The 22834-nt window shown below is 36.5% G+C and overlaps 1 protein-coding gene across 11 annotated transcripts in view; it reads left to right on the top strand.

The window, feature by feature from the left end:
- Positions 1–22834, top strand: part of LOC131077053 (DNA-directed RNA polymerase III subunit 1) — a 275512-nt gene that overhangs the window by 22241 nt on the left and 230437 nt on the right. For all 11 annotated transcript variants that reach the window (XM_058014439.2, XM_058014440.2, XM_058014431.1 and 8 more), the window contains 6 exons: positions 14937–15155; positions 15275–15423; positions 15671–15812; positions 15983–16123; positions 20360–20548; positions 21072–21267. In XM_058014439.2, the coding sequence (XP_057870422.1) occupies positions 14937–15155; positions 15275–15423; positions 15671–15812; positions 15983–16123; positions 20360–20548; positions 21072–21267 (1036 nt within the window). The remainder of the gene's footprint in view (positions 1–14936; positions 15156–15274; positions 15424–15670; positions 15813–15982; positions 16124–20359; positions 20549–21071; positions 21268–22834) is intronic.

Here is a 22834-nt window from a genome sequence, read left to right on the forward strand (position 1 = left end):
GCTATGCCAAACTTCATTTGCATTAGTGGCTTCATGGATTAGGGCTAGGTTGGGTTCCGTGCATAGTTCATACAAATAGCCCCGTCTCTGTCCAATGGTCTTTGCCTTCTTGATGGAGGAGTTCCTTGGCCAAGCCAATACTCTGTTGTCCATGAATGTCACTCTGTATCCGTTATCTTCCAGTGCCGATATAGAGACTAGATTTCTTTTGATGCCGGGGACATATAGTACTCCTTCGAGCCGCAAGGTTATGCCTGTCTTCAATTTGATGGTGTAGGTTCCTACTCCTCTGACTGGATGTGTGGAGTCATCTCCGATGGTTACGTCCTCATCACTCTCCTCTGTCATGGAATCAAGTACTTCTCTAAACCCAGTGATGTGCCTGGATGAACCACTGTCAATCACCCATGAGTTGATTTTGTTAGAAGCTTGGCTTGTGAGTGCTGAGTAGAATACGTATTTCCCGGAGTCGTCTTCCCCTTTAGTCTTTCCTGCTTTGACAAATGTAGCATGTTTCTTGGTTCTTTCCGGGCACTTTGCAACAAAGTGTCCGAACTGATCACATCTGTAACATTGAATGTGAGATAAGTCCTTCTTTGAAGTATTCTTGCCTTGACGACCTTTTCTCTTTTTAAACTGCCTTTTCTTGTTTTGCTTGGTGGAGTTGGTGTTTAGAACTTGTAGGTCTTCATCTATATTCTTATGTTTCATTCCCATCTTGTTCAATCTTGATTCTTCTTGGAGACAATCATCCCTTAATCTTTCAAACTTGGGATATTTGGACCTTGCACTGATGCCTTGGACGAATGTGCTCCATCCACTAGGTAACCCATCTAAAGCAATGAGTGTTAACTCTTTGCTTTGGATCTCGTAGTCCAGAGTTGCTAGTTCATCTTTTAGAATTGATATCCGCATAAAGTAGGCGTTGATTGTCTCCCCTTTGTTCATGGTGATATGATTTATTTCTCGTTTTAATGCTAGAGTTCGACTTGCATTTGATATCTCAAATGTGCTTTCAAGAGCTTTGAACATTTTATAGGCTGTCTGATGTTTTCTTATGATGGGCATTATGTTGTTTCTCACCCCATCAACTATTATTTTTATTGCCTTTTCATTTCCCTCAATCCATGTTGTTTTGTCAGGTTCATTTTCGGGTTGATCATTTTTAGTTTGAACAAACGAATCCACTTTGTTCTCCTTTAAGATCATTTGAATTCTGAATTTCCAGGCTGAAAAATCATCGCCACCTTCGAGTCTGTCTTCGAATCTGATAGCACTGGCCATTTGAAGAATGTGATGTAGTATATAAACTTGTTCTTAAATTTGTTTCACGAAATTGAATAGCCTCAAGTTCGATCAACTTGGCTTTGATACCATGTAAATGTATTGCAATTTCCAAATTAATGGACAAGTTATATGCAGGATGGTGTATTTTCGTTTTGATATTATGACTATGACGCTAATATTGTTATACTTCTTTTACTGCAGGTAAGGAGGATGAACATGTATCGATTTCAATGTCATCTCCCTTAATTTGGATGATGTATAAATAGTAAGATAGCCACGATCAAGTGGCACCTTGATCGGACATGTCTTTTAGACATGTCCGACCAAGATGTCACTTGGTCGTGACTCTTACAACCATCAACCGATCCATAATGATAACTAATCGGTGCTATAAACATACCCGATAATGCATCGGTATCATTGTTAATGGTAACAGATCTATAAGCATACCCGATAATAAATTGGTATCATTGTTAATGGTAACAGATCTATAAGCATACTTGATAATGAATCGGTATCATTGTTAATGGTAACAGATCTATAAGCATACCCGATAATGAATCAGTATCATTGTTAACGATAATGGATCAATATAAACACACTGATAATGAATTGGTTAAAGTAAACAATAACAATAACTGTTAGCATTATATGCTATCGGGTTAATACCCCGATAGTATATTAATGCCGATTCATATATGAATCGACATTAATATGCTATCGGGTTAGTAGCCCGATAGCATTTAGATTGACGCTTAACATAGTTAAGTAGATCGTCAATCTAATCCATCATTATCCAATATCAATATCATAATTATGATCAATGTTATAGTCTGATAAACATAAAGCATGAATGAGTAAACTAATAACAGAATAGAGGAGATTAATGAGTTAGGAGAGTCTTATCTTGCAGAAGCTACTAATGCATTAACAATTTTGGCATTTTGCTATTTTATTTGCCATTTGGACTAAAAGTCTACAACATTAATAATTTAATATATATGGTGGTGTATTTTGCTATTTATTTGCTGCTGCATATATGTATATATTTTTATTTTTTTATTTCTATATGTTTTTGTATGGACGACCCAAAGCGAAACCGAACCCACCCCCCCCAAAAAGTGAACAAATTTGCGAACCCGAATCTCGAACCAGAATCCGAACCAAAATCCGAACCGGCAACTTAGTTTTGGCATTCTTCTTTCATGACTTTGGAGAGCAGAGACCAAGGGTTTCAGTTTTCTTCGCCATTGGAGAACGTGAAAATCTTCAGTGTTGCAGCCATTTGAATTGGTGCAATATCCAGTGAATTTGGCTACCAGCGGGGGCTTCAATCAGAGGTTCCATTTGTGTTAAATTGGTGAAGTTTGAGGCTTTGAATCTGAACAGTTGAAGGGTTAATAATTGCAGATTGAATAACTTGGATATGCGATACTTCTCCAGCAGTTTCCCATCATTTCCAAGCTGCAAATCATTCCAAATACCTCTGCCATTCAGCTGCAAGTAGGGCGATTTTGACCTAGCAGTGTTTAATAAATTTCAATAAAAATTAAGGAAGAGGTGCCTTACAGTGAGGAAACCATCAGTGATCATCTTGGGGGCAAATTCATTCAGTTTGGAGAAGAATCGAATCATTAAGGGAGCTGCTTTTTCGCAGAAAATTCAGAGCAGCAGTTGTATTTCTTATTTCCAAGTATGCATGTGTTATAAAAGGTTTATATTTCAATAATCATTGGAGTTGTATGATTGTAATTACAATTTCCTTGAACAGTCTTAGTATTCTCAGTTGCAATAGATTCATTAGCTATTTGGCATTTGCTTTTTCAATCAAACCCTTGCAAAAAACACACGCACAAAAAAAAACAAAACTTCAAAATAAAAAACAAATCCAATGAGCCTGTTGGGTTCTTACACATTTTGATCTATGAGATTTTTTGACTAAGCTTGGTATGGTGTTGTGGGTTTCGAGCTACAAGAAAATTGGAGAATTCATGAAGAATGAGTTACCCCAATTTCCGAGCATCACGAAAGCAGAGCTATTGGTTGCCATTTTGGGTGAACATGTGATATGCAAAGACTTTTATGTGTTGTTTCAACTGGTAGCAACTACAGCCTTATTCAAAGGTGATTCATCTACTAGAGGCTGTACTTGGTCTGCCTTGGACCAACAGTGCATGAAAATTGATTTTTCAAGGCTACCACTGAGCAAAGAATATCATCACAAGTCATGGAGGCTTGGTGTTTCCATTGAAAGATTCCAGGCAGAAATTCTGTTGAATGATAGGGTAGCACTGTGTGAGCAGGATGATTGATCTTCAAACAAAGCATGAGGTGGTTGGGTTGTGATAACATAGTATCCTTATATCGCAGTGGATGCATTCCCAGGATAGCGATGGACCCAATTTCTAGTCCTAATATTGCTGTCACCATTGTTAACAGCCACCCCATTACTTCATTGGCATTCACACAAGTAGTTTTGCAGGGATTCCTAGCTATGGTGAAGAGCAATTTACTATTAGTAGCTTATAATGGAGAGTTCTCAGTCTGTATTTGGCCATTTACAATTCCTATAGTAATCGTATGGTTGACTTTTACACAAGTTTGTCATACTTGCAGCTGTTACATTATTTTAATAGTGCTGGTTTTGATGTTTCAAGTTATAGATAGCATTGGAGTGATATAATTTGAGAGGATTTCTTTACATGGTAATGTTAGTGGGAAGGTTCTATAATGGGGGGCAATACTACAGCTATCCCAGATCTGATGTAGATTGTAATGTCCCTTCATTAATACTTAATTAAATTAACAATGCACTTATATTATTATTATTATTATTTTTTTCATTTAATATATTAATGATAAATTATATTATTTATGAAACTAGTCATTAGCGTTAAAAATATGAAAGTAATCACTGCCGTCAAAATCAATAACTAAACATTACTATTAGCAAATACAAGGGAACTATTTTATGATGAAAAGACATCATTCCACCAGCAAATCGAATCATTATGGAAAGGCATGATGGTAATAACAAATCGTCTTAGTATGAAGTGGTATGTTCTACATGAGACATGCCTCCGGAGACACAACCAATCCCTTCAGAAACATATAAGATGGAAATCCATATTATTCCAGCAGGCATCGAATAAGGAGATTGATATTCTGGTTAATATATTGATTGCTGAATACAGCATTTGACATACAGCCTGGCACACTGAGTAAACCCTTTGATATCTACAATATTGATTTATTGTATTAATAGATAAATATAATTCTCAGAATAAGGTTAAGAGCATAGATAAAATAAAATATTTTCCTAAAGAAATCTGGTTATTCATCAGCAGTGTTAGTAATAGATCTCATAATTTTAAGGAATCCTTATGTAACTAAATATTAGAAAAAACTCATATATTTCTGATCTAATCTGTGTTATTTCTGCTAATGCCTATGGAGGATGGGCTAGATTTGTGCTAACGGAGAGGCGGTCTAATTCCAACCAATTATGTGGTCCCGAGATGGGGTAAGGATCAGTGTCCCGTAAACCTTGACGGAGTAGTCCCAAGATGGGGTAAGGGCCTCCATCCGTAAACATTGATAGAGCCTGTTATAGTTTGGTTTCTCAGTGCCCTGGTAACATAATTACCTCTTCCTCCCTTAGGGTTAGGTAGTAACAAGTTAGATCATAATATAGAAGGCTATGAATTATAAAATGTGGAATTTATTGAAAAAGCTTAAAAACTTGATAATGCATTCATTTATGTATGATAATTTTTGAAACATGACAGCTTCCAAGTAGGGGACATCACAATTGGTATCAGAGCTATATCCTGCATCCTGTAAAAAGATAAGTTAATGCAACATAGCCAAAGGGCACAAAGAGCCTTAGAGAGGGAAAGGAAAAAACTAGCAACAAACTCTAACCCAGATCAAAACAATAATATGGGTGAACCAACAGGAGATGAGATGAGAACATTCATGGAGCTGATAACCAAGAAATTAATGGATCAAAATGAAAGAACCGAAGTCCTCATGCAAGCTTTGCAAAACATGAATACTTCAATTAATAGTCTTAGGACCAATTCCTCTAATGGGAGGGACATTAGTACAAATCATTCAGAAAACAATAGTAGATCATCTACACCTAAGATACCAAAACCTTCCTTCCTACAAAAAAATGATATTCCAAGGGAGGAAGAAGAAATTAATCCTCTCAATAACAGCACTGAGGAAATAGCAGAAGCATGCATAAACTTAAACCCTGAGGTGAGAAGAATCATATCATTCAGGGAGTTCTGTGAAGCAAAAATCCATGAGACCCCTAGGAGAGAAAAAGGACATTCAAACAAGGACTTAAAACATAAGACTGAATAAGGTAACCCTTCCAAACTATGATGGGTCTGATAATTTATTGTCACTAAAAATTGGGGACATTGCACCAATGGAATTATGCAAAGATGGGTAACTTCAAAAGTCACAAATACGTGCTAGATCTGAGCTGGAATAAGCATTAGAACATTAAGCAAATAGATCTTTCCAAAACGTACAAGTCTATGGCTGTTTGTGAAAGATAACATTAGTACAACACATGGGATCATCAAATTAAGCAATTGGAATATAGTACAATAGCTGCAATAGTGAGTTCTCTTGATTGGAATAAAAAATGCAGATGCTGGAACCTATCCCATAATGACTGAAAATGCTGACAGCAGTAATAAAATGAAAATTCCTCCACCATATGAGTGAAAACTTGTTTATGGCTACTAATGATGTAGGGTAGAAGCTGAAAATATTGTGTGCAGCAGCCCCAAAATTGGGTTCTATGCCCCTTGGTTCATTTCCCTTGTCATCAATAGTCATCATGTTTTGTAGGTGACTCTTAGTAATAAAACCTCTTTTTGAAGTTATTCCATTTGGCAGCAACCTTAGAGGTGTATGATTGAGTTTCCATATCATGCTTGTTCAAAATAGGCCAAGCATTTTCATAATGAAGTATCTTACCAAAGGATACTTTGTTGGTTTCCATAGTTAACTCCTCAATTGGATATGAACCATTGCAAGCCCAAAATTACTGATCCTTCTGTTGACATGTAGCTAGGTTGGATCCCTAGTGAGGGCCTACCTAGTCTTGGAATTGCTAATTGGCCTTTTGGCCTTAGTAATTCTCCATAAAATGCGCAGCTTATATGTTTAATATAAAGGTATTGGTCTGGCCCTAAATAAGTATCTTGTAATTAAATAGGACTGATCCTATTCTTGGTGTCAAATCAATAAGGCCGACTTGAGGTCTTTTAGGTAGCCTTACCTCATATATATTCAATTGTCTTGTAGTCTTTCAAATACAATGAATACATGCAATTCGCAGTAAGCGAACTTGTGCTTGGGGGTGACGATAAGACCTTATCGTCTATGGTTGGGAAGGCAACAATCAAGCACAGCTTGAAAATCAACATGGTATCAGAGCTACGACTTTCCTAAATTGCAGACTTAGTTGGATACGGCCTGAGCGAGTTGCAGTCGCAAAGTGACAATCTCAATGTTCGCTTGGCAATCACTGTATAGTCAAGGGTAAATTGCATTTCGAGTTTAGTGATCACAGTCGCAAGGTACTCACAGTCGCTGTGTTCGCGGAGGATTGCATTTGCATTATCCGCATGGTGGCCGTGGCTTCCCAGCCTCGTGTTCGTTGCAGAGTATTCACAGACTATTTGCAATGGACATTGGGGTATATTCAAATCATCGCGGGATCATCGTAGTGACCGTGTTAGTGATGTTCGCGGTGTATTTGCATTTGCATCCGCAGTGTGTTCACATTATCGCATAATCATGATTGCATTTCAAGTTTTGTATTCGCCGTGTTCAAAATGAATCGCAAAAGTGTATGCATTGTTTGCAACCATTGGCAGCCACATTCGCAGGGTGACTGCCAGACTTTGTAGTCGCCATATTCACCTGGAGACGTAAATGCAGGGAGGAAGCTGCTATTCCTCACCGCTTGGTATATTCGCCTTGTTTTGCACGATCATGGTGCTCAAGATATTCGCAGGGAGCCGTGTTCACAGTATGAGCCATGGATGGTTATAGTCGCGTAGCAGGGAGGTGTCCACAGACATGTTTATAATCCGCACCGTGATCCCCATGGGAATATTCGCATTTTTATCACTGAGCTGATTATTTAATCGGGACAAGGTGAAAGCTCGAACCAGATTCGGGTCGTGATGGAGTTATCGTGTTTGCCAGGAGTCGTGGAGGCATCAAGGTCGCAATGGTGATCGTAGCAAGCGTATTCACACATGGAGGCCGCATCGATCGTAAGGTGATATCAATAATCACAGTGCATCGATGGGCTATGGAGACTCATCTCGATACACGGAGATTGCAGAAGGTGGTGATCGCAGGTTACTCACGCTAATCTCACTGATCGTAGGGTGTATCTGTGTATGATCACATGGGTATGTCCGCAGTATTTGCCTCGTCATAGTCATTCAAAATTGGAAGGATGGTCGCTGCCGTAGTGCTTGCTGAGAGCCATATTCACAGTGTTTGTATGCGCAAGAGCCTCGAAAGGAGTTCGTTGTATTCGCATTTGAATGGGTCGCAATATAAGAAATTGGCAATCACAGAATATGATCACAGTGCGTGGTCGACATTCTTGATCGTTTGTCGATTACAGTGAAAGCGTTTGGTGGCTTGGCATGTTGACGCCACCAAGATGGAGATAGACGATGAGCAATGGTGAGGGCCGAAGGCCACACAATCATCTTCGCTAGATACTTCAGTATGGTTGGAAGCTCCGATACTAAGCCAGAACGCTGGTAGAAGTCCAACCTGGAAAGAGATAAGTATTCATATGGTTGAATAAATTTTGTTAAATCATGTATGATTTCAGTATTGACATTTCAGCTTCATGTTTTGAGGTAATTCTCAGGGTCAAGGGGTGTAGGCTATTCAGAAAGTTCACCGTCATGCACATTGTTTGACTATCAACAACTTTGGTTGTTATGCCAACATTTTGAGCATCGTCACTAAGCTGAAGGTAGATGACAAGGGCCCAAAGGCCACTCAGCCACCAAAGATTCATGAAACAACTTAAGGACGTGGGTAAAAGAGATAAGTTTTATATATGCTTGTATCATGTTCATGCTATTATTAAATCATGTTTGATTCTAATAGTGATGTCAATAAGTCTTAAACTATTATGCTTCAGAGGGAGCTTGGAATAGGCATGAGAGCCTATACAAGTTTTCAGCTCATTTCCTTACTTAAAGAGATGATTGACGATATTTCATTATGCTATGGATCCCTTCGTAGAAAGTAAAAGTAAAGGAAAAGGAAATTTAGCATTCTTCTGATTTATGAAAATCCTATGATTGTTTTCCCTAATAGGATTCTTATATTATGTATCTCATATCAAGGATTAAGAGGGAGTCCTACATTCCCTACAATCCTCAGTAAATTCTAGATGGAAGAATTGACAATATTCGGTAAGCTTAGGATTTTGTAAGAATTAGCATTAGAATTTGAAATGAAGGAACTAGGTCTAATGCATTTCCTTCTAGGATTAGAAGTATGACAAAGATCTAACTAAATCAATTAATGTTTTGAAAAGATTTAGAATGATGGATTGCAAACCTATGTCTACTCCTATGGAAACTAACTTGAAAGGTTGAGTATGTTTGTGGCTAACTCTGATTTTGCAGATCCATTTGAGTACAGACAGTTGATTGGATCCTTGATGTATCTAGTTAACACCAGACTTGACACCTGTCATGCAGTGAGTGCTCTCAGCCAATGTCCATTCTTCGCTTGTGTGCAAGAATGGAAGGTTCCATTCTATGCTTGTGTGCTAGATGGAAAAATTGTAATTATGTAAAGACCCACTAGTGTATTACACTTTCTATGCTTGTGTGCTAGAACCATCCTATGCTTGTGTGCTAGGTGGAAGATGTAATTCTATGCTTGTGTGCTAGATTCATTCTATGCTTGTGTGCTAGATGGAACTCTAAAGGTTTTGATTATGTATTCATTTTCTTCCCTAGTTAAGAGGGAGTGTTGTTTGTAACTAGGCTAAGAAAAAGGGGGATTCGGATTGCCTAAGGCAACATCCGAATCCCTAAAGGGCTGGGCCCTTTTGCCAAAGGGTAACGTGTAGAGCTGGACCTTTCTCGCCAAAGAAGATAGTGTGTTCCTAAATAGGGCCAGCCCTATAATGAACACGCCACACTCAAATCAAATTGGTGCCAAAATATATATTTAAATAAGCCGACTTAAAAGGGTATATGCACCATATAAATAAAGGCTATTTGGCAAGTTTAAACACAATCATTCATTCATGCTCTTAGCGAAATTCATCTTCCTCTTGCTGTGCGAAAATAATCAGTGAATTTGGTGAATTTATCCAAGGAAGATATAGCGAATTTTGGTGCTCCTTATTGCTGTTAGATGGTGCATTAAAGTGCAGACCTGAGAGATTCATACTTGCAGACCTGAAGCAAACTTGAAAGTGCAGATTCAGTTGTAATGAAAGAGCAGACCTGGTGAATATAGAAGTGCAGACCTGGTGTATTAAAAGGGGCAGATCTGATTCATTCAAGTGTGCAGTTTTGGAGGTTTTCCCAGGGTAATTGAGTTGGTCTCTTGTGCACTTGTTTTCTTTCTTTCGTTTACTTGCTTATCATTTACTTAATGTTAATCTGATATAAATACTGAAAGTTTGATTGCTGGTCTGAGACACAAATTTATTCCAACCTGAGAGACATTTGCAAGGCACAGTTGGTTATGGGCTGAAGTATTCACTCAATACTGTCATCACCTTGGAAGGTTACTCTAATTCGGATTGGGTAGGAAGTGTCATAGTCAGGAAGAGCACTTCAGGCATTTTGTTTCAGTTTAGGATCCACAGTGATCTCTTGGGCCTGGAGAAAACAGTCCTCAGTTGCACTGAGTACTGCTGAAGCTGAGTATATTGCAGCAAGTTTTGCCACTAGAGAAGCAATGTGGCTTCATAAACTTCTTGCTGATTTGTTTGGACAACCCTGGGAACCCACAGTCATTCATTGTGACAATCAGAGTTGTATGAAGATGTCTGTCAATCTAGTGTTTCATGACAGGTCAAAGCATGTGGAGACTCATTCAAGATATGGTACAAAGAGGTGCCATACAGTTGAAATACATCAGCATAGATGAACAAGCCTCTTGCTAGAGTGAAGTTTGAATATTTCAGAGATACTCTTGGTTTTGTGGAAAACATAGCTTTGGTTGAGAGGGAGTATCAACCCCAGTGATACATTTAGTTGTATCTTCCATCCTCTGCGGGCAATGCAAGGTGGTGTTGTATTCTTCTCTAAAGAGAAGATTGAGGTGAAAATCCTCTTCCACCCTCTGTGGGCAATGCAAGGTGGAGCCATCCTCTGCGGGCAATGCAAGATGGTAGTTATCCTTCTCAGGGAGAAGGTTGAAAGATCTCTTCCACCCTATGTGGGCAATGCAAGGTGGATCCATCCTTTGCGGGCAATGCAAGATGGATATCATGGAAGAAGTCCATGATGTGTATTTATATATTTGTATGTATACTCACTTTTTGCAGGTGTGAATGGTAAGATTTTGGATCCATCCTTTGCGGGCAATGCAAGATGGATAGCATGGAAGAAGTCCATGATGTATTTTTCTCATTCAGGTATGCTTGATGAATATCATAGATGTGGATTACATGATGCATACCATTTCATGATGTAGAACGTCATTTTGTTTTCATGGGAGCAGCCATGATGTGACTTGCTTATTTGGAAGTATCCTCTCTAGCTAAGAGGGAGTGTTGACATGTAGCTAGGTCGGATCCCTAGCGAGGCCCGACCTAGTCTTGGAATTGCTAATTGGCCTTTCAGCCTTAGCAATTCTCCATAAAATGCGCAGCTTATATGTTTAATGCAAAGGTATTGGTCTGGCCCTAAACAAGTAACTTGTAATTAAATAGGATTGACCCTATTCTTGGTGTCAAATTAGTAAGGCCGACTTGAGGTCTTTTAGGTAGCCTTACCTCATATATATTCAATTGTCTTGTAGTCTTTCAAATACAATGAATACATGCAATTCGCAGTAAGCGAACTTGTGCTTGGGGGGGACGATAAGACCTTATCATCTATGGTTGGGAAGGCAACAATTTGATGTTTGCCTGCGGTGAACAAGCACAGCCCGAAAATCAACACCTTCTTAGATCCATGACATAAGTCCTTTGTATAAAGTGATGACAATTGTTTTACTTTCACGATGCTAGGAACATGAAGCTATTTCATGATATCTCATCCTACTTGAATTCTCCATCGCCCATACAAAAGGGGCAAACCTACATGTAGGTTGACTCCAACAATATCCCATGCTTAGTCACAAAATTTTGAAGATCAATAGGACATCTATTTTGATTATCATCATCTAGCATCAAGTGTCCCATTGTGATTTCCTCCATTTTGTCATCACCTATAATCTTGTGTTCAAGTGTGGCACTTAGCTTCCGAGAGTGATAAATGAACCGTGAACATTGATCCTTCATAATGCGGTTAGGATGCACACCAAATCTTGTATGATCTCTCATTAAGTTCCTTTCAAACCAAAGAGAGATGGATAAATCAATAGTGATATCAATACCTTTATCCTCTCTGATCCTCAAAAGATCACAAAGATCCTATATGCAAAAACAATCTTGAAATCGAATCAAAAAGTCCACATGACCTATACTGCAAGTTGTATCCCATACTCTGTTACCTTTTTAGCATGCTTTTCATCATGACAAGAATTTTGCTGTGACATAGGAGGAAGCAACGCATTTGAAATGTGATCATCATTTTCATATCTTAGATTGCCAACAAGGAGCTCACCATCCTTTACCAAAGTAAGAATTACGAAGAAACCTTCAACACTTCTATCCTTGTGATTCAAAATATCTTCTTGTAATGCATGTCCTTCCACAGTTTTACTCAAAAGATTAATCAATGATTCACCCTTTGGAACTTCAAAAGATATACATGGACTGGCACATCTTCCTCCAACTTGGGCTTTCCACATCCAACAAGTGATGCCTTTTCTTACATGATTTCATCAATATTTTGCTAACATATACAATCATTAGAAGCCAATAAAACATCTTCTATTACCAAAGAATTTTTACCTTCAACCTGTATGTTGGGTCCCTTCTGTTCCTGCTCAATGATGTCTTGTGACTACGAATTTGACCATTCTTTTTGGCTTTTTGATTTCTGTAAGAACCTCCAACTTTTCTTCTTCGTTTCTTGACCTTCTTATGTATTTATACATACCTCTTTTATATGGATAGCTTACTTTGAGTAAATCCAAGTAATCATTAAAGGAAAGTTCAGATTTGACTTCATCAAACATCCCTTGCTATTGGTCATACATTTTGAGGGCTTTAAATAGGAACCTTCTTGGTTCTTATGTATTTTTGAGCAACATCTTTTGAATAGATCTGTCTTCTTCCAATTTAGGTCAACAATAGAAAAATTTGTTTAGGTCAACAATAGAAATTTTTTTTTTTCACTAATGTTTCCATCGTAGATTTGAACTCAAATGTTAGCTTTCGACCCAGCAGGCTGGCAAGATCAAGGCTTTGATACCACTATGATGTTCCCTTTTAAGTATTTCCCTAATATTCTGAAATTTTCATGAATTTTCCGATTTCTAGGTAATGAATTGATTAAGAACAGAATTTTAATTAACTCAAACCCCAATGGAATTACGCAGGGTTGGGCAACTTTAAAAGTTAAAAACACACATTAGATCTAAGCTTGAACAAGCATTAGAACATTAACACTAACTGCTGTATAATCTGATTACAAGATTTGACTGGAAATACGGATAGGAACTCAAGCACATTAGATCCTGATGACAAATGAATATAGTAATCTCTAACATTGTTCCTCTTTTAGTCTGATCACTAATTCTCAACAAATCTAATTATGAACCCTTTGGAAACATCAGAATAGCGATAAATGAACCTGGAAATGATAAAAGAAAATATTGGCATGGTATGGCAGCTAGTGTGCAGGGATTGATGACTGGAAAATGACTGAGAATCAGCTGTAATCAATCCTTGAACATTCCACACAGATCTGATATGAAATTTAAATGATTTCACTTCCCAAAATGATCAAGTCCTCCTCCACAAGGGGACAACACTGTATAACTTTCCTTTCAAGGGGTATGGCAGATGGAAAGGAGCTAAAACAACCTTCAAATGATTACACTCAATCTTCAAAACTCACAATACAATGTTATATCTGACTCTTTAATGTAGTGGCTTCCAAAATGATTCTGGGTCACCCAAAAAATGTTGTTATGGTGCTAAAACATTGTAGCAGCAATATACAATCCTCAAAATGCCAAAATCTTCATAAAATCGTTGTAGCGATATTATGGCAACAACATATAACCCTTCGAAGGAAGAAATTTTCAACAGATCACTGTAGCGACATTGTAACAAGCTGGAAAGTGTGCTCAAGTCCCCAACAAATCAGCACAAGTGTGATCCCTAGATGGTTTCACCCAAAATGGGAAATAAGGGTTTTCGTCTTTGATCCCAAATGTGGAATCCAAGAGGGTTTTCTTCCTCTCAAAGTGGTCAAACTCTAAAAAACCAAGGGTATTCATCCTTAGTTGCCCTAGATTGAACAAGCTGTTGAAATCTGAAAATTGGATGCAAAAGGATAACTTGAATGATTCCCCAATGAAGATATATGCTGCCTTGAGATATCTTTTCAAATTGGGCCCTTGGGTCTAATTCCCTTTCAAGTATTTCAAAATACTGATTGTTTTTTATTTTTATCTGAGTTATCTAAAATACTTTTATTTTAGCCCTAGTGTTTCGAAACACCATTTACTTTAATTGTAATAATGTTTTTAAGTTGCCATAACAATCAGTAATTGTTTGGACTAACTTAAATAATATTATTAATTATTTCAACCCCAAAAAGGGGACATGATAGCAGGGGATGGGGGGACGCATTTTGGGGATGGATTTTTTGGAAGTCATTTTAGTGGACAGCAAAGGGATGACTGTTAAACAAATAGTGAAAATTTTAAAATTATAGGGAATTTCAAATGTTCATATAATAATGTTGGTAAGGCTTTCATCATATACATTATAGATTGTTAACGCATAGTGTTTAGAGTTGAATTTAGAGATCGAATTGGTGAATATTTGAACGTTCACTTTGAACAAGAGAGGTTTATACAAGGTCATTGGGAAGATGAGCAGGAATGGATTGTGAAACACCAGGTTCTTATGTTTGTGATTGTATAGTCAAAATTGTAAGTTTTCTCATTGGTGATGCTTGGGTTCTTTACCTTTATGGTTTTCAACTTTTCCTTACCATTTATCTATATTTCCGTGCAATTTTTTTTGCAATTTTTCATTGCTCATTTAATTTTTTGTTCAATATATTACATGCCTAATTTAATTATCCCCAACAAAAGAATTAATGTTCCTAACATTGTAAGGCTACTGGTCATCTTCTGTTAAATTTTCAAACCATACTTTTGCATTGTATCATGCATATTAATTAATTTTTATTTAAGTTGGTATTTTTATTTTGAGGAGTTTATTTATATTTTTTACAAATTTTGAAATTTTCATTTTTCAGGAAACATGGGATTTGCTCCAAGTTCAAGTTGCCATGTATATAAACAGTGACCTACCTGGCCTGCCTCCAGGTATGCAGCCTCCTGGAAAGCCGCTGCGTGGATTTGTACAGCGTCTCAAAGGGAAACAGGGTAGATTTCGTGGAAATCTTTCTGGAAAGCGTGTTGATTTTACTGGACGGACTGTGATTTCTCCAGATCCTAATCTTAAAGTTACTGAGGTCAGTATGAAACTTAAGAGGAAATGTTTTTAAACTGATTCTACTTCATTAATTTTGAGCAAACTATTTTGAATTGTTTTCAAAGCTGTGGTTAAAATAGCACCTCAATGCTTATGCAGGTAGCTGTGCCAATATTGATGGCCTTGACCTTGACATATCCAGAAAGGGTTTCATGCCACAACATTGAGAAACTAAGGCAACGTGTGAGTAATGGTGCTTTCAAGTATCCAGGGGCGAATTTTATTGTATATCCTGATGGTACCAGACTGTAAGTTATACTCCTTACAGTATGTTTTATATTTTTAACATTGGTTATTTGCTTTGATATTTAGCTATACTAACAAAGATATTTTATTACTTTATAGTAAATGAGCAAATAAACTCCAGCATTTAATTATGGCTGATACTACAGTATTTCTTTCATATCCCATTTGGAATATCTATAATCATACTAGAGAGTTCAGATATATGCAAAGAATTAGTTTTCATGATGTTAGTATGATGTGGTGATATAGATATCTTAGATATGGAAATATGAGACGTCTGGCTGCAGAGCTGAAAAATGGTTATATAGTTGAACGTCATCTTGAGGATGGAGATATTGTCCTTTTTAACCGACAGCCGAGTCTTCATCGAATGTCTATCATGTCCCATAGGGTAATTTAATGGTTTGTTTGTCAGCATGATTAAACCAAACCATGCTATTTATGTGTGATTTCATTACATTTTTATTTATAACCGCATTGCATGTCCTAATGTTTTATTATTGGATACATGTTATAAACTAACAAGTATTTTTTTGTATTTTGTCTTTTTCCACAATGCAGGCTAGAGTGATGCCCTGGAGGACTTTGAGGTTCAATGAGTCAGTATGCAATCCATATAATGCAGATTTTGATGGAGATGAAATGAATCTCCATGTCCCCCAAACTGAAGAAGCTCGAACTGAAGCTCTTACACTTATGGGGGTAATTAAGTGTCGTGACTCATCTTTTACCTTCATTTTTGCATTCTTGAATGAATTTGGACTTATTACTACATGTCATTTGGTGCTTGCTATTTGCTAAAGCAAGTGAAGTACTTTTCCCAAAATTTGTGTTCATTACATTGTATTAGTATCAACTTGCATGAGGTGTCACTTGAACTTAGCCATTCTCTTATTATAGCCTATACTGGATTTAATGTGATTCATTGCATTGAGTAAGTAATTATAAAGAATGTCCAATGGACTATATAATGCTGTTCATCCTTACTCATGACTTGATTTTTTGATAATATTCTTTTCATGCTGGTGCCTCACTTTTTCTTTTAGTTTAAATGTGTACGTTCAACTTTCATGCATTTACTTGAATGCTGCTGTGTAGAATTTGCAGAATTTTGTTTGGATTCTAGAATATTGTTTGTTAAATTTGGCAAATTTTCTTGGCAGCTTCTATACTAAGGCACCAACTGCTGCTGATAGATCTCAGCTTATCTGAAATAACTATTTCTGGATAGATTATTCCAGTCATATAGTTACTGTATCCCCATGGCTGCTGTGGTGGTAACTTGGTAGTCATTAGTAATTTCTTACCTATAACTTTGTTGTAGATATTTTATCTGCGTGCTTGTGATCACTTAGTTGAGTTTTTATGATCACTGCTTATATACCATTCGATACCTTCCCAGGATCTAAATTTTCCATTTTCCGTTTTACTTCGTTTTTATGGTCCCTTTGCCTTGGTTAGTCCAGGAGGGATTCCAAGTACCCACATTACAGCTTCACAAATTTATCAACATACTGTTCATCAGCAACATGCATTTGAACTATTTAAATATGTCGATAGTTTATGAAATTTTGGGTACCCTACCTTTATTCTATTTATCTCCTCTAATTTGAAAAATTACTCCATTCCCATCGATTTTGTTGGATTTGACACCATCCCATCACCATTTTGAGGACCTACAAGGTCTAGGTCAGGGATATCTACTGTTGTAAATGCTGTGCATCTTGCTTGCCACATGGTTTGAGTTAAACGTGTTGGCTATTGGTTTAATATAGTTGTATGCGGGAAAAGCAGGTCGATAGAACTCAATATGTGAAAATATTCTAAAGGACTTGTCCACACACACACAGAGGACTTCTTGGTGCAAGCTATGGAGTAATGAAGTATCACTCAGCTTCCCAAGGTTGGTCCCATGGTTCTCTATCTTACAATGTCCCTCAAACCAATGTTTTTGCTCTCAGATCATTGAGCAAAACGGTTTAGGGATGGCAAATGCAAGAACGAGGGATGCTTTTGATAGATTTTAGAATGAAATGCATCCTAAGCTATGCATGATCTTAAAATGCAATAAACTAGATTATAAGATGGCAAGGTTAGTATAAATACTATCCTAACATGATATATTAGTCTATGATTGAACTAAAATGATAAAGAAATTATTCTAAACATGCATATTTAGACTAATTCCTGATTTAAAAGAGGCTAAATGATGAGCATAAAAATGATATATGAGAAAGCTTGAATGTATTTGAACATAAGTGTGATACTACAAATTTGGAGGATGATCTTAAAAAATGGAGGAATGAGAGCTCTATTTATAGCAAGAATAGGGCAATGGATGATCAAGATTGAATGGTTTAATCAAGGGTTGAGTTTGAAAGTTGGGGATCCATGTTTGTAATCGGCACCAATGAAATGGTGACAAGTGTCAACATAGGGTTGGGTTGAGAGAAGGGGTTGGAGGCATTAAATGCCTGAGAAGACCTCATGGTTATCTAGAGGGTAAGGGTCAAATCTAAGTTAGGATTACCCACTGGATTAAGAGTTAATCTAAGGATAAACCTTTGTGCAAATGATTAAGAGATAATCATGGTCAAAGCATTAAAGGCCTGATGAGACCCTTGGGTTGGGTGAAGGTTGAGTCAAAACAAATGATTTAACCATGTAAGAGGGTTTGAGTTAACCATTAATGGTTAATGGAGACTTTGGGGGATTAAGTGGTTGAAAGTTGGAAGCCTTTAATGGTTATCAAAGACTTTGAGGAATTAAGTGGTTGAAGATTTGAAGCCTTTAATGGTTATCAAAGACTTTGAGGTTTTGAGAAGTGACTTCCCTTTGCTTAGGGATGTGACAAAGTTTAGAAGATGAGTTAGGATAATTAGAAGCGATTAGAAGATTCTAGAAGGGATTAGAAAGGGGTTTGAGATTTTGCAAGTGGATGGAGGGATAATAGGATTTAATTGAAATAAAGTATTTTAATTCAATTTGGTTGCAATTTGGGCAAATTAAATAAATTAGATTTATTCAATTTTAGGATAACTATTTAATTAAATTTGAATTTAATTAAAAGTGGATAGGGGGGATTTAATTGAATAAAATGATTTATTCATTAAATGGGTATACTGAATTTAATTTAAATAAATTGAGTAATTTACTTAATTAAATAGAGGAATGTGGATAATTTAATTAAATTGGATTTAATTAAATAGAGAAATGAACATAAAATATTCATTTAGGAATATGGTCATTTTTATACGTCTACGATAGTGAATTGGCAACTAGTGAAAGTAGAACTTTTATGCAAAACTTTGCAATGGATAGAATAGCAGCGTTCACACCACTTCGCACTTAATTGAGATCATAGTTTTGAGGCTTTGCAAATCTTCACTAGGACTCGTGGGATCCAAATCTGAGTCAGGCTTGATGAGTCTGCAGCACCAACTTGCAGACTTGGTCGAGTCTGAATAGAACAGCAGTGTTTAGAGTACTTCATGCATAATTGCAATCATAGTTTTGAGACTCAGCGAGTTTTGGCAGGGATTCATGGATTTCAGTCCAAGTTAGGCTTGGCGAGTCTGCAGCATCAACTTGGACTGAGTCTGAAAGCCAAGATTTGTGAGTCTGATGACAGTCACAAATCTTGACTGTCAGACTTGGCAGAGTTTGTGAAAAATCAGAAAATCAAGTTGAAGTTTTATAAAAAAAACTACTACATTTTTTGGTATATTCGATTTTTTATAATTACCAAGCCTGAATCTCAACATTATTATTGAGATGAATTAGATTTTTTTTTTTCTGAAATGTAAAATATCATTGGTCCTCTCTAAGCTAATCTGGTGTCTCATCCTTACTATTGTACATGCTAAATCCTTGCGGATGGATATCAAAATGAAAATATGAAAGATAAACACAGTGGTTGAGAAGGGCAATTGACAGATGCAGTGTCATTGTCCTTCATATTATTACGGAAAATTTTGGTTCTCAGACATGTATAGTAGTAGAAACAGAGAGTATGACATATATTTGATGTATGCATGATGTTGATGTTTAAGGTATTTGTATGTCTCGATACATCATATAATTTTGAATGTTGTGTTTACTATATCTCTTTTTGGCTCAGTCCATACTTACGATATTAGATTTTTTTACCCAGAAAAATAGATGTAAGTAATTGCCATTACTTCTCAAAAATTCCATAGGTTTAATGGGTTTTCATGCTCAAATATTTCTACTCCCTTTTGAATTCGTTCAAAATGATCTATTGATTGACATTTAAGAGAATTTAGTACTACTAGAAATCATATGTTGCTCTGCTACTTGTTGTTTTAAGCGGATGTTTTATGGTTACTGATTTAGCTTCCCCTATCAGTTGAGGTCAATTTAAACTTTGAATTTCTATTAAACTTAAGAACTGTTGGTATCTCCTGAGAATGGCTGTTGTAATTGCAAACTCTTATTGTATTATGCCCTGCATTCCTTATTGCCCCACATTTCTCAATTGGATTACTGTGGTGGCTGAAATTTTCAAATAAAAATTAGTAGCTTTTATAGATGAATGCATCTACTAATAGCTTCACTTCTTTTCATTGAATGCCACAACTACACTTGAAAGGGTCCTCAGCTTGTGTAAGAAGCCACTGATACATGAATATGGAAGGCCAGTCCTTGCTTCAGCCAAATTAGGATGGAAACAATTTGTTCAACATTTCGTACTTTTGTGAGAATTGACTATGAATCTAACTTATTTTGCCTTTATAATGGATCTTCTCTGTTGAATTTAATGTTATATTTCATTGACCTTATGTCTACATTTTGTTTGCTCAAAAGAGTTTGAAAAAGTTGTTTTTTGTTTGGCAATTTGCTATTATAGGCTGTACAGTCTAGCTGATATGTTATCCTTGATCAGGTTTTTATGGATTTGAATTGCACATATTACAGGTTCAAAATAATCTTTGTACACCAAAAAATGGAGAGATCCTGATTGCATCCACTCAAGATTTCCTAACTTCCTCTTTTTTAATTACAAGAAAGGATACATTTTATGACCGTGCTGCATTTTCACTCATGTGTACCTACATGGGAGATGCATCTGAGCATATTGATTTACCTACACCTGCCATTTTGAAGGTATTGTAAATTCTGCTGCTACTATTTGGAACTTAGGGATGGTTTGTTCATGTTTCTGATATACAGGATTCAGCTCAATCAGTGTCTAAGTCCTGAATATTGAATCATTATTTCCTTGTATACATCTGTCCATTATTTACGTTATACATGACACAACCAATCATTGTATTGTGTATATGATAAATTGTGGCATCACTATCTATCTCATATAGAGCATTGATCAGATCTGTCAACTCAATTATATGCTCATGAGTGAAATCTTTCTATTCTCCTAGGGATATTGAGAGAATATATTTTACAGTGACTATAAGATTATGCATGTACATATCTCAATATTTTGGTGCATATAGCAGCGTGGTGTTGGATTTTCTTTAAATATTTATTTGTTGTTAAAATGTAGGCTAGGAAATGTAGAATGTGTATATTTTTAATATGCTGTGCAATATCATTATTCTGTTAATGATATTTAATTTGATTCATGAATAAAAGCTTATCTAAACTTGGTTTGATACCTTTTCTGCAGCCTATTGAACTTTGGACTGGTAAGCAGCTATTTAGTGTCCTTGTTCGTCCAAATGCAAAGATGAGGGTGTTTGTTAACTTGATTGTTATGGAAAAGAACTATAGCAAGTCAGGTGAAACAATGTGCCCAAATGATGGATGTGTATATTTCCGCAACAGTGAGCTCCTTTCAGGACAAATTGGAAAAGCAACATTAGGTATGAATCCATTTGATGTGTTTGAGGACAATTTTGTACATTTAAACAAGTGCCTTGTGAATCTATATAGAAGAGATGGTGCCTTGTATGAATTTCCTTTTTGCCAAAGTTACCTAGGATTAAGGACCCTTGTACTGAAGTCTTTTTAGAAGATGCCAACTGCTAGTTGCTATTGACTAACCAAACTGGAAAAATAAATGTGACATGCTAAAAACATCCTAGAGATTTAAGGACTTAAGTGAGATGTCTACTTTTCCAGGGATAGACAATCTATCCCATTTGGTGCATAAAAATAAGAAAGGTCTCTTTTTAATGGAAGAATGCTAAATCCCTCAAAGACCTAAAAGGGAGAGATTTCTCATTGCAAATTCGGCACATTATATTTACATTTTTTTCTTCTTCTTTAATTTTGTTTAGTTTATTTGAATAGAGCCCCCTTGCCATACCCAAAATTTCGGAAATTTTTTTGTTTCCCTTGAAACTGTGTCTTCTTGTCCATTCATCACAAAAACCTGGAGAAATGCTGAATAAAAATCAAATTTAATGATCTACTTTTCCAATCGTATGGTTATCACCAAACTTAAGCTCTTAGCATATTCCACCTGTAGAAAGCTACCACAAATAAAAGTAAGTGGCTTTCATCATTTATCCATCATGCTCTTGCTACTTTTGTCTTCTCCTTTGATTCATTCAATCATGAAAGGGCACTAAAGGGACACAAATGTTAGAATCTGTAAGCAGATATGTAACATGAAATCTTAGTGCAACAAATAGAATCGTTAAAAATAAATGGAAATGATAATTAAAATCAAAGTACCAAAAACAGACTTAGCATCCAAGAAGAAATTAGGAGTTCACGATGGTTTTGTTTTGTTACCTTAACAGGAAGGAAAGAGAGTTACAGAATTATAGCCTTGTAGTTTGCAAATCCGAAGAGGATGAGGATAAGACATAAACCAAAACTTAGGGGATTGCTTATCGAAGTTTCCATATCTATGAAGGCAAGGAAAATCTCATGAATTAAAATTAATAAGTAAACTTGAATAAACATGTGCAATATTAAAATTAAGATAAACATATCCAAAGTAACAAAATATTACATCAACACCCCCCTTAAGTGCAATCGAGGTAAGAAGAAATGAGTCTGAATAACAAGGCTTGATGAGGTACCCATGTACAATGTGAAATAACCCCAAAGAACAAAGAGAGTGAGTCCCCTCAGAAGTAGAATAGGAGGAAAGCTATAGGAAAAACCTCCATCCCACCTAAGGTATGTGAAGGAGGACAAGATAGCCCCCCCAAAAGCGTGTCTTGAAATCCTTGCAAGAAAGGTACATGTCTACCTCCATATAGGAGAGGGAGAAGAGAAGTGTAGAATGTCACATGGCATATGTTGTGGTAGATCTCTCTACAATAGATGATGCATCTTCTTTTTGGAAGAAAGAAACCTCAAGCTATCAAACTGCTGAATTCCCACTCAAATGGAATGTATACAGGAATCAATATGTATCTTGTCTCAGAATTCTGTTCAGTTGTCTCCATGTGAATATCAAAATCCAAAATGGGA

The sequence above is a fragment of the Cryptomeria japonica genome, chromosome 9 (assembly GCF_030272615.1).
Source record: "Cryptomeria japonica chromosome 9, Sugi_1.0, whole genome shotgun sequence".
In the NCBI taxonomy this organism is placed as follows: Eukaryota; Viridiplantae; Streptophyta; class Pinopsida; order Cupressales; family Cupressaceae; genus Cryptomeria; species Cryptomeria japonica.